General features: G+C 40.5%; 1 protein-coding gene across 1 annotated transcript; it reads right to left on the bottom strand.

Annotated features, from left to right (window-relative positions):
- Positions 1-275: 275 nt before the first annotated feature.
- Positions 276-10,611, bottom strand: LOC117479849 (tRNA-dihydrouridine(20) synthase [NAD(P)+]-like; the record flags this gene model as incomplete). The annotated part of the gene is given in 10 exon segments (XM_034126949.1): positions 276-362; positions 1,377-1,447; positions 2,380-2,445; positions 2,592-2,639; positions 2,738-2,798; positions 3,153-3,196; positions 5,129-5,220; positions 6,040-6,085; positions 9,358-9,511; positions 10,493-10,611. Coding segments are annotated over 9 exon segments (629 nt in total), but the record flags the coding sequence as incomplete, so codon positions are not given.
- Between the last annotated feature and the right edge of the window lie 3,171 nt (positions 10,612-13,782).

The raw sequence follows: 13,782 nt of genomic DNA, 5'->3' as shown, positions 1-13,782 counted from the left end.
AGGTGTATATCAGTATGTAGTGTCTCTACTTTAAAGAGTCCTCTCCTGCTGATGTTCAGGTGTATATCAGTGTGTAGTTGTCTCTACTTTAAAGAGTCCTCCTCCTGCTGATGTTCAGGTGTATATCAGTATGTAGTGTCTCTACTTTAAAGAGTCCTCTCCTGCTGATGTTCAGGTGTATATCAGTACGTAGTGTCTCTACTTTAAAGAGTCCTCTCCTGCTGATGTTCAGGTGTATATCAGTACGTAGTGTCTCTACTTTAAAGAGTCCTTACTTTGCGATGATGGGGACGGAGACGGCTTCAGCCACAGCTTTGATGAAGTCGCAGTGTAGAGGATGGCGGGGACGCTCTTCTCTTAACCTGAAACACAACAAAATGAGCAATAAAGCACCTAAAAAACTTAAATTATAACATTCAAAGTCGAGAATCTTTTTACAAGGAAGAGCAAAGTGACCACACATTAAAGCTGTGACTGTGAATCTGATTTATTACATTAAATATTATTTCTAAACTCTTCCCAAGTGACACAGAGTTTAAAGATGAGTGTAAGCTGGTGTTCTTTGCATTAGTCGAGACCAGTTGTCTTTTCAAATGCTCCTTAGATGGAAATCACTTGTATAACTCACCCTTATTGCACTAACGGCCCGTCCACACAGCAGCGTTAAAACATCTAGGAGGTGGGCGTATCTGAAGCTTGGGGATTTTTTGCGAGCAAGGCACCAACAACCAATCACATGAATCTCCCGCCCCCGACATACGAAGTAAACTGGATATAAACTCCCCAAACAGGCGAAAACCTACCACTGTCTCTGCCACCTCCCTCCATGCCTGGCTCCTCCGGTTTGTATCCCGGTAGGTAAATAGGGACGGGTCATAAAGCACCGGGTGATTCCCTACCGCTCATTTCTCCTCCATTTTTTGGAATATGAGGAAATGACCTGCGGTATGTCTCTCCCAGCATACACGCCGTTTGATTGGCTAGAGCTTGAACTGTCAGATTTGCATACACGGGATTTGATTGGCTGACGCTTCCACCTCAGCTTCAAAAGTTGAACATTGCTCAACTTTTGAATCCTGAAAATCCTGAAATTCTCCGCTCTGCTTCCCACAATGCAGTTCGGTGAAAAGTGAGACAAAGTGACGTCACCCCATTCAAAGTGAATGGGCAGAAGCGTTTCAAGATTTTTTAAACGCTGCTGTGTGGACGCTCCGTTACACTTATTGTGAGTGAAAAAGTATAATATCAAGCTCCACTTCTAGCAGTTTCAACATCTGTGATGAAGAGCTTTTAATGAGACACTTGGTTGTCTTTCACAAGCTTTGATATTCCCTCAGCGAAATATAATATCTGACACGATATTTCAGGTTGTTTACCTGCCGTGAACAGCCACCGCGGCGACGCCCGTCTCCTCGATCCTCCGCACCAGACTGACCGTCTCCTCCACCTGAAGCACAGTTTAAGGTCCCCTGTTATATACTGTTATTTCATCAATATATCACAGGTCTCAGATATATCCAGAGCCTGTCTCTGATTGGCTGAAACACCAAACAGATCATTGCAGCATTACCCATAATCCCCTCTGTTTCAGCCCTGTTTCTAAAGTGCTGATTCTCTGTCTGTTACTTTAGATGAAAATAAGGAGCCCCTCCCCACGCCCCTCTGAGAGAGATTTGGTTACAAAGAACTCAATGGTGCTCTAGGAGGAGATTCAGGTGATAAGGTGGGGGGGGGTTACCTTGGTTGGTGATTGGCTAATGGCTACACGAAGAAGAGGGGACACATGTTGATGTAGAAGAGACATGAAGAAGAGGGGACACATGTTGATGAAGAAGAGGCATGAAGAAGAGGGGACACATGTTGATGTAGAAGAGACATGAAGAAGAGGGGACACATGTTGATGTAGAAGAGACATGAAGAAGAGGGGACACATGTTGATGAAGAAGAGACATGAAGAAGAGGGGACACATGTTGATGTAGAAGAGACATGAAGAAGAGGGGACACATGTTGATGAAGAAGAGACATGAAGAAGAGGGGACACATGCTGATGTAGAAGAGACATGAAGAAGAGGGGACACATGTTGATGTAGAAGAGACATGAAGAAGAGGGGACACATGTTGATGTAGAAGAGACATGAAGAAGAGGGGACACATGTTGATGAAGAAGAGACATGAAGAAGAGGGGACACATGCTGATGAAGAAGAGACATGAAGAAGAGGGGACACATGTTGATGAAGAAGAGACATGAAGTGGATTGTGCATGATAGGTGACCTTTAAATGTTCAGATAATATATAATAGAGTAACATAAAGAGAGACATGCTTATTCTCCAGGTGCAGAAATGAAAACATGATAAATGATAAACTGATGTTTTTACCGTGGGCAGGATCCTGATTTTACACGTGACGGGGATCGACACTCCTGTGACGAGCGTCCTGAGGATCTGAAGGTATTTAAAGTTTTACTTCACATCGTCATCCTCTCTGCTGAGTTTCTGTATGTTTAGAATCCATGGCATTTAGAAAGTGTACAGAGAGCTGCTGGATCGTTAGGTTACTTTATAAATATTAAAAAGTGAAAACAACTCACCGCCACGATCTTGTCGGGGTCGGACAGAAGAGCCGCTCCCATGCCGCCCTAAAGAGGTCAGACAGAGGTCAGACAGAGGTCAGACAGAGGTGTCAGACAGAGGTCAAAGGTCAGAGCTTTAGGTTTAATACTGAGAGGAAACTCACCTTAGTGGAGTATTCTTTGGGACATCCCATATTCACATCGATGGCGGCCACATCCTTCTCCCTGCAGGACGACATTTTACATTTATATTCAATCTAATATTTAATATTCCATTTCCTCACATACTTATACACAGTGGAGGAAATAAGTATTTGATCCCCTGCAGATTTGGTAAGTGTACCCACTGACACTACACTTCACATTCTTTAATAAAGTACTAATTATAATAACAATTAGTCTTTTTTATCCATGTCCATTTGAAGACGCTCAAAAATGCCCTTTTTTGTTTTTTCTTTACATTTCTTAATTGAGAGTGTTTCTGAATTCCAGAGTCTTTTCCTGTTTGGGAGCTGATCACACATGCGATTAAAACAAAACACCGATTTTTAAAGTTCAAAAGATGAAGTTTGAACTCACACAAGTTTGGCAACAATCAGCGCTCTGTCCGGGTCAGCAGTTCCCTGACAAATAAAATACATGTTATTTCTCTCCTTTGTTAACTTCAGGAACTTAGTGACATCACTATGTAACACTCCTATTGGAACATCAGCAGGAGAGGACTCTTTAAAGTAGAGACACTACATACTGATATACACCTGAACATCAGCAGGAGAGGACTCTTTAAAGTAGAGACACTACATACTGATATACACCTGAACATCAGCAGGAGAGGACCCTTTAAAGTAGAGACACTACATACTGATATACACCTGAACATCAGCAGGAGAGGACTCTTTAAAGTAGAGACGCTACATACTGATATACACCTGAACATCAGCAGGAGAGGACTCTTTAAAGTAGAGACGCTACATACTGATATACACCTGAACATCAACAGGAGAGGACTCTTTAAAGTAGAGACACTACATACTGATATACACCTGAACATCAGCAGGAGAGGACTCTTTAAAGTAGAGACACTACATACTGATATACACCTGAACATCAGCAGGAGAGGACTCTTTAAAGTAGAGACACTACATACTGATATACACCTGAACATCAGCAGGAGAGGACTCTTTAAAGTAGAGACACTACATACTGATATACACCTGAACATCAGCAGGAGAGGACTCTTTAAAGTAGAGACACTACATACTGATATACACCTGAACATCAGCAGGAGAGGACTCTTTAAAGTAGAGACACTACATACTGATATACACCCTGAACATCAGCAGGAGAGGACTCTTTAAAGTAGAGACACTACATACTGATATACACCTGAACATCAGCAGGAGAGGACTTCTTTAAAGTAGAGACACTACATACTGATATACACCTGAACATCAGCAGGAGAGGACTCTTTAAAGTAGAGACACTACATACTGATATACACCTGAACATCAGCAGGAGAGGACTCTTTAAAGTAGAGACACTACATACTGATATACACCTGAACATCAGCAGGAGAGGACTCTTTAAAGTAGAGACACTACATACTGATATACACCTGAACATCACCAGGAGAGGACTCTTTAAAGTAGAGACACTACATACTGATATACACCTGAACATCACCAGGAGAGGACTCTTTAAAGTAGAGACACTACATACTGATATACACCTGAACATCAGCAGGAGAGAACTCTTTAAAGTAGAGACACTACATACTGATATACACCTGAACATCAGCAGGAGAGGACTCTTTAAAGTAGAGACTCTACATACTGATATACACCTGAACATCAGCAGGAGAGGACTCTTTAAAGTAGAGACACTACATACTGATATACACCTGAACATCAGCAGGAGAGGACTCTTTAAAGTAGAGACACTACATACTGATATACACCTGAACATCAGCAGGAGAGGACTCTTTAAAGTAGAGACACTACATACTGATATACACCTGAACATCAGCAGGAGAGGACTCTTTAAAGTAGAGACACTACATACTGATATACACCTGAACATCATCAGGAGAGGACTCTTTAAAGTAGAGACACTACATACTGATATACACCTGAACATCAGTAGAAGAGGACTCTTTAAAGTAGAGACACTACATACTGATATACACTTGAACATCAGCAGGAGAGGACTCTTTAAAGTAGAGACACTACATACTGATATACACCTGAACATCAGCAGGAGAGGACTCTTTAAAGTAGAGTCACTACATACTGATATACACCTGAACATCAGCAGGAGAGGACTCTTTAAAGTAGAGACACTACATACTGATATACACCTGAACATCAGCAGGAGAGGACTCTTTAAAGTAGAGGACACTACATACTGATATACACCTGAACATCAGCAGGAGAGGACTCTTTAAAGTAGAGACACTACATACTGATATACACCTGAACATCAGCAGGAGAGGACTCTTTAAAGTAGAGACACTATATACTCTTATAGAGGACTCTTTAAAGTGTTCCGTCGCTCACCATCTGGAAGACGACTCTCTCCTTCTCTTTCTCACACGTCCTGAACATCACTCGTTCATCTGGAGCGACAAAATCCACCGTGTGCAGCACCTCTGAGAAAACACGCCACAAAAATAAGTTTAACGTTTTTATTCATCATATAAACAATAATTAAAGTGAAGCAGGTTTTTTCTAAGGCTCACAACAATACTAAATATCTATAAAACATGCAAACAAATACAAGAATTCAAAGTATAAAAGAGTCCAGAAATTAAAATTAAAGGAATACGTATTCAGTACTTTTGCTTTTGGTACTTTAAAGTGGACCTATCATGTTATATTTGAATAATATAGTGTAGGACCATACCTATATAAGGCATATTTATACTTTTTTTTTTTTCAAAATACCAAACAGATCATGCATTTTAGCCATGCCTCATTTTGCTCAATTTGACATTTTTTAGCTCTGTTTTAGCAAGGGCAGATTCAGTGAGAACAGCACCATCTACAGGCCTGGCATATGTACTACAGCGTCTCCAGCGCTTTCTAACGGCAATGGCCGTGGCTGTCTCCTCCTGATTGGTGGAGTTGGCCCAATAGCCGTAGCGCCACCGTCCTGACGTCAGGACAGTGTTCAAATCTGGATCAGTTTTTATCAGATCCGTTGCAGCCCCTTTTTTAGAGATTTGGGTATGGAGGAAAATAGAGAGGGTTGTGTTTTCTGACACTTGGTGAGTTCCCTGGAACACCGGGGACACATATTCATGTAGAAAAGACGTACACAAGTGCATCTTGCATGATAGGTCCCCTTTAAGTGTATTTTGATGCTAATACTTTTGTACTTTTATCTAGGTAAGCAAGCTATTTCTGTATGCGTGTATTGTTTTTTAATGTATTTTTTTTTACATATAAAAAGGGTTTGAGAGACTCACCGTTCACCACCCTCTCACACTGGGCCATTTTGATGTCGATTAACTCCTGAAACCGACGACACAGAGTTAAAAACATTTAAAACTCTAAAAAGGTATAGAGTGGCGAAGTCCCTCCCCTTCCGGTGAACCTCCATGGGACCTTATTTCGGAAAAGTTATGCATTGAAGTCAATGGAGAGAGAAAGATTATCTTTCGATCCCGTTTGAATTGTGCCACGAATTACACATATGATGTTTGTCAATTTAAAAGATAATTTTGCAAGTCAAAAAAATAAAAATGTGTCGTAAAACTGTGAAGTAACACTTTTTTTTGTGTGAAACGCTCAATGAACTACATCTCTGGTCTTGCATACGTCACCAACACCAAGATGGCCGTCACGTTGGCACATTTCACCTCTTTCTTTCAGAATGAAGCGGAAAGTATTAAAAGAGGTGAAAATCACTCCAAGTCTGGGCGTGTTGAGAGCTGTACATACACACAAGGGGAGTGAGTCGGTTCCTAAGAGCCAGCATGCGGGACCGGCTTTACAAGGTGAGTAACACGAGTGTAATGTGTAACGTTAATGACGTCACTTACGCGACTCTGGGATTTGTAGTCTTTCTAGTTGCGTATTTTTCATAGTCTTATATTTCAACAGTTTTACGACAAACTGTGACTTTTTTGACATGGAAATGATTTTTTAAGATTGACAAACATCATATGTGTAATTCATGGCACAATTCAAACGGGATCGAAAGATAAGTTTTCTCTCCCCATTGACTTCAATACATAATTTTTCAGAAATAAGGTCCCATGGGGCGGAAGTAGATGGGCGTGACTTCGCCTCTCTATAGAGGCAGGTTTTCGCCGAAATAAGAAAAATATTAATATAATTTAAAATATCTTGTTAGTTATTATAATGATAAGATTTCTCCAAATAATGAGTCACACACATTTTCAAGTAATAATGAGCCAATAAAAACCACACATTTATTTTTAAATAATGACTTCTTATTTTCAAAGTATGACTTAGTGTCTTAAAATAATAACTCAGTTTAACCAAATAATGAGTGAGTATATCGAATAAAATAGAAAAATAATTACTAAAACAAAGACTTATCCATCTCAAATGATGACTTAGGTCGCATTCACACCAGCCTTGTTTAGTCCGGTTGAATTGAACCCTGGTGCGTTTACCCGCTTGGTGCGGTTCGTTTGGGTCGGCGTGAACGCAGCCCGAGAACTCTGAAGACCCTGGTCCGCCTAAAAGAGGTGGTCTCGGACCGCTTGTTAGTGAACTCTGGAGCGGTTCATCGCTGGTGTGAACGCAGTCCGCACCAGAACATAGGAAGCGTAGTATTTACGAGTCACAAGAACGCGGATGTGTTGGATGAAGAGTTGAACAGTGTCGTGTAAAGTAAAAATGCTCCGTCAACTATACATAAAAGTCAGAGCCACCTGTCGTCGGTGAAACGCCCCTCCTGACTGCAGAACGTCTCATTATATGTGTTATAATGTGCTTTAACGCACGTTGTCTGATTATATAAATATACGCCCGTCCTCTAGAGTCTGTTGATCTCCAGATTAACAGCAGCGTCAAAATAACCTGCCGATGCTCCAAAGCTCCGGTAGAAATTGCGTTTATACCCCCGTAATGTCTGACCAATGGTTGAACAGCATTTCCGAGCACATGACTTGTGTTTAAAGTGTATAGTCCGTTTGAGTTTTGCCCGTGTGAACGCAAACTGAACCTTCTGAAAATGAAACGAAGTAACAAACTGTCGTCTGAGAAGCGGACTACAGGTGTGGATGAGACCTTGGTATTCTATAATAAAGTTACAATGTCAATAAAAGGACTCAGTATGTCCAAAAAGTTACAGATAATGTGTAAATAATGTCAAAATAATGAGTGTATATTAATATATATAAATAGTTAATATGTTAAGATAATTACGCAGTACCTTATAATAATTACCTTGAAAAAATAATAACTCATCTTTCTAAAAAAGAACAAGTTAGTGTCTGAAAACCGTGACTTTGAACTCGTTTTGAGAAATGCTCTCATTATTTAACAAGTACAAGAAAATAATAATAAGAAAGAAAGTGAAATACAAGAAAAATCACAAAAATAAAACAATAATACAAATCTATAAATGAAGATGCCATAAAACGTAGGACTCAGGAGGACAATGTAGGGTAATCTTAAACAAGCTTTAAAGGTCTCCTGTCATGCTGTTTGTAGGCATATATCACAGGTCTCAGATATATAGAAAGATAGGAGACCTTTAACTATAGGCTTTATTAAAAAGGAAAGTCTTCAGCGACGGGATTTCTCCATTGGATTTTGGAATATTGTAAAAAATAATGTCTGTGGAAAACCAACCTGTTTGATAAATGCACGTTTTGTTCAGCCGGATAATCTCCACATGTCGACCCTACTTTTATAATGTTCGAATCATAAATCTAATGGCCAGAAGCAAAATGCTAACGTTATGCTATAAAGGAACTACAGGCGAGTCAAGCAGCACGACCTCAACGTCACGCCAACTTCAGATCCATATTCAAACACACAGATTCTAAATGGTACGAGTTGAAGTGTTTGTTTGAACAGTTAGCAGGAGGCAGGTACTTGCTTTCAAGCAGAACAGGTGCAAACTAACTTAGAGGAGTGTTTACGTGTTCGGCGTAATGACGTACAACGACCTCCACAACTTCTGTAGTCCTATTCAGCCACTCGTGTCAAGTGACTTGAATTTTGAATTGAGCCGTCCCTTAAGTTATAGATACAATCTCTTTACGTATTAGTGATGGGAATTCCGGCTCTTTTTAGTGAGCCGGATCATTTGGCTCGGCTCACTAAGAAGAGCCGGCTCTTTCGGCTCCGAAGCGGCTCTTCATGTTACCACAGTTTACCACGGAGCCTCAGTTTCGCCGCTGCGAGGCTCCGGCGCTCGCAGTTCACGCGCGTGCTCCACTAGCACCCCCCGTCAGGGCTCGCCGAGAGTACACTTTCCGTCCCAGGAACACGCTTTGCTGGCGTGGAAAAGAATCCCACCAGACTGCTTTGCCCCTCCAACAGAGGGATGGCCTTGTCCCTTTTCGTCATTTCAAGCGATAACAACTCTCGATCTTCTCTCAAATTATAATTTTTTTTAGACGCCCTCGGCTCGAGTTCAGGGCGTTCCGAGCAGAATAAAGGCGTCAAATGACGGCAAGACGCCCCTCTGGCGGAAACGCTGGCTGACTCACTTCCGGGTTTTAGGACTCATTCCTGCACCACTCTGTAAAACCTCCGTACTCATGTTGTATTTGTCTCCCAGTGAAAGCCTCCATCCTCACCTCACAATAAACCACGTCAGCTCCGTAATCCAGCGCCAGCAGCCTCATGGGGAGCGTGCCGACCCGGACCATCGGAGCCAGAGCCGTGATGTTCCTGAAGCTCAGCTGCGCCATCAGGGAGACGCTCAGATAACAACAGCCTCTACGACACAATCTGTAAACAAATACACACCGCTGTTAGTTTGTGTTGTGAGATTAGTCCACCTAACTCCAGTTAAAAAACAACAAAGCAACAACAACTGTGGACTTTAACGTGGAAACTCATTTTAAGCAATGTATTCTTCGATTCGGTCGACCATTAGCAGATTATGCCACATGTATAATCAGTGATAAGTTTGTGCCCAGATGGAAGGCTGACAGGCAGGTAGGCCATCCAGTTATTTTAGCCGGGCCGGCTAAAATGATTGGTCGTGCTTTTTACAGAACTACAGCTTCCACAGATGACATTATTTTATGGATTTTTTGTCAAAGCACTTCAGATATTCATTGCTATCGGGATGTTAAGAGCATTCCATGGAATATAACAACAAGTGTATCTCGAGCCGGTTTCTCAAACTTACCTACCCCACCTTTAAGTACAGGGTTTTTCTAGAAAATGTAGTATGAGGGCAATACTGAGGCGCTGATCTGGTACTTCTACTGTACTTTTACTCAAGTACAAGATCTGAGTACTTCTACTTTTACTGAAGTACAAGATCTGAGTACTTCTCCCACCTCTGCATACTGTACTTTAAATAATTTAGATGGATAGAAAATGCAGTCAATGTACAAGAATTACAAATCAATTAAAAAAACTAGAAAAACATGATATAGATATTCTCAGATAAAAGTTAAGATTTTATAGTAAAGTAGAAGTAACTATTGACCCCGAAGTATGCCGAAATAACATCAAAGCTACAGCAAACTGTAAACCTTTAATACATCTGTTTTCTGTCAGTTTTTTCTGCTATTAAAGATTAAAATGTGATTTTTCTCAATGAAGTTTGGTGGATCATTTATGCTAATGCTAACATGCTAGCTGCTCCTTTAATTTCCGCACAACCCGAGGTGAAACAGGCACTAATACAGTCGCGAGGCGGGTGTAAATGCTAATGGTGATGTGTGCGATGTTTGTGTTTGCAGTGAATGAACTCACCAGCATGTATGAAGAGGAACACTGACGACAGCAGCTGAAACGTGTGGAGGAAACATGAAGCGTGCTGTTTTTACTTCCTGTTTGCACCTCTACGTCATCATAGATCCCTGCCATGTAGATCAGCAGCACATAGAACTGCTGAGTATTCTCTCTCAAAGGTAAGACGAATGAACTTCAGGATGACGTCATTTGTTTACGTGTTTAAAAAAGCACCAGAAACTTATATATACACATCTAAGTTGTTTGTGCCCCACCACTTTTGTACATATAAAAACGTCACTGTATCTATCTATCTATCTATCTATCTATCTATCTATCTATCTATCTAGAAGTACTCAGATCTTGTACTTGAGTAAAAGTAGAAGTACTCAGATTTTGTACTTGAGTAAAAGTAGAAGTACTCAGATCTTGTACTTTAGTAAAAGTAGAAGTACTCAGATTTTGTACTTGAGTAAAAGTAGAAGTACTCAGATCTTGTACTTTAGTAAAAGTAGAAGTACCAGAGTGTAGGAATACTCTGTTACAGTAAAAATCCTGCATTCAAAATGTTCCTCAAGTAAAAGTATCGAAATATATTTAAAGTACTTAAGCATTATTATGGAAACCAATAAAGGACTTAACAACAATGTAAACTTCAGAATGAAAATGTAAAAAATCAATCAAATAAAAAATTAAAATGGAAACACGGTTTGACATTTAATGTTCAAAGTTGTACATGCTACACATTTGACAGTATTAAAAAATATTAATTCAAATATATTTAAAAATGTAATGCAATAAACGTAATGTTCCATTAATGCAGGCAATGTTTACGTCTCACAAATAAAAAAGATAAACTGAATTTGACATGTTCTTCAATTTCCATTTGGATTATTGCATTATAATTTGACTTAAAAAACACCAAAATCCTAATGTTGATGTGGAGTTATGAATTCGTTCCCTATGGGCTTCCATACTTTATTGAGTTTTACATACACATACATGTTTCGGTTTTTAGGTGTCAGACACAGGCACAGTTTTATAAAATAATGATTTAATAAACATTTTAAAAAGGGCTATATTAAAACATGACATTTTAATTTACCACACAGGGTCAGAAGTTATTGGAAGTTGAGCAAAGTGATTCATTTCCAACCAAAAACCAATGGGTAATATTTGTAAAAACGGCCCAATTTGTTTCTCAGTCACACATTGCATTAGCACGGATTAATACAAAAATAAATGCTGCCAATAAAACATTTTTTAAATCTCATTTTGCTCCAGGGATTTGTAAGCATGTCTACACTAAATCAGCTGATTCCAACAGAGTGTGTGATATGAGAGTAGCAGCAGGTCAAGTTAACACTAAACAAATATTAATACACATATTAATTAACAAGGAATATGATGATGATGATGCTTTGTGCAAAATGAGAGAACACAGACGATGGAAGACCAAAGTGCTTTTTGATAATCTAATGCAATACACAAAGCAGAATATATTAAAAATCTAACATAGAATCAGTTAATAAACATCTTTTGAATATGCATTTGTACAGAGGGCGACCACGTCTTAAAACACTTCCATTAAAAGAAACGTGTTGCAAGTAAAGAAAAACGCAGGTAGCTCAAAACCCAACGGAGACCAGGGGACACTAAAGAGTGACGCACACAGCTGGGAGACCAGGGGACACTAAAGAGTGACGCACACAGCTGGGAGACCAGGGGACACTAAAGAGTGACGCACACAGCTGGGAGACCAGGGGACACTAAAGAGTGACGCACACAGCTAGAGACCAGGGGACACTAAAGAGTGACGCACACAACTGGAGACCAGGGGACACTAAAGAGTGACGCACACAGCTAGAGACCAGGGGACACTAAAGAGTGACGCACACAGCTGGGAGACCCGGGTTGCATTCGAATAGTCCATTTAGCTTAGGAACCTTCCTAACGGAGTGAAATGACCCGGAAGTCCCTCAGTGGCAGCCATGATAAGTGCCGTTCGAATTCTCTAAATTAAAGGAAAGGAGGTTTCAAACTTCCTTTATAACCTCCTTTAGCTTAGGAACCACTGGACCTCCCTAACCGAAAGGAGAGGAGAAAATGCTGCCCCACAATGCCTTGCGGCCGCAGCATTTACCGTCACACAACAGTCGGCCGTTCACGGAAACAACCGATTATGAACGAGAAATGATATCATGAAAGTTACGGTGCTTATTAAGCATTTTAAAACGTATGTGGTAAGTTGCCAAAGTGCTTTGTTTTGAACGTTCATCAGTATTATAATCAAAAAGAGAAATATGAACGTTAGTTTTGACTGAAATGATCAAATAAAGTCAACATTTCACAGTCTTTACTGAGCTGTGTGGGGTTTGTTCAACTTTTAAAAGATGTTTGAATGGTGATATACACAGTGATAGATGTTAAGGACTAACGTTTATAATAAATACATTTGTATTGATTTTAAGATCTTTTCATACAATCATACGTATTGGGATCATTTGTATTAATGTGGACCGGAGGGAGAGGGTGACGAGCATAAGTTTCACTTTCCTTTTTTATTTCAATTCCAACTTTGGTCATGAAGAATATGTTTCTCTGTTGTCCCCGTTCATAAAGCATAAAACAACAGCATCAGAGCACGGTGCAGAGTCTCTAGATGAGTTTACAGTAGTCCCTCGTTCTTATTAAACATCCATGTTGTAGTCCGCTGTATAGAAAACTGTAGTTTCCATAGTTTCCCCACAGCAGCAGGCGCACATTTATGACCTCTGCTGGCGCATCATAAACACGTCGGATAGTGAAAGTGCAGTCGGATTCTCTAAAGTGCCGCAGTCTCTTCTCCTAAATCCTTTTGAATTCTCCTATCCACTATCCCTTAACCCCATGACGTTTCACTCAGAGGTCAAGGAATAGACGATAGGGTTAGAACTTAGGAGCTGATTTTTTGGAGTATTCGAACGCAACCCCGGGGACACTAAAGAGTGACGCACACAGCTGGGAGACCAGGGGACACTAAAGAGTGACGCACACAGCTAGGAGACCAGGGGACACTAAAGAGTGACGCACACAGCTGGGAGACCAGGGGACACTAAAGAGTGACGCACACAGCTGGGAGACCAGGGTTGCGTTCGAATACTCCAAAAAAACAGCTCCTAAGTTCTAACCCTATCGTCTATTCCTTGACCTCTGAGTGAAAGGTCACGGGGTTAAGGGATAGTGGATAGGAGAATTCAAAAGGATTTAGGAGAAGAGACTGCGGCACTTTAGAGAATCCGACTGCACTTTCACTATCCGACGTGTTTATG

This window comes from Trematomus bernacchii, unplaced genomic scaffold, assembly GCF_902827165.1.
Source record: "Trematomus bernacchii unplaced genomic scaffold, fTreBer1.1, whole genome shotgun sequence".
NCBI classification, from domain to species: domain Eukaryota; kingdom Metazoa; phylum Chordata; class Actinopteri; order Perciformes; family Nototheniidae; genus Trematomus; species Trematomus bernacchii.
This window is presented reverse-complemented; position numbering and strand designations above follow the sequence as displayed.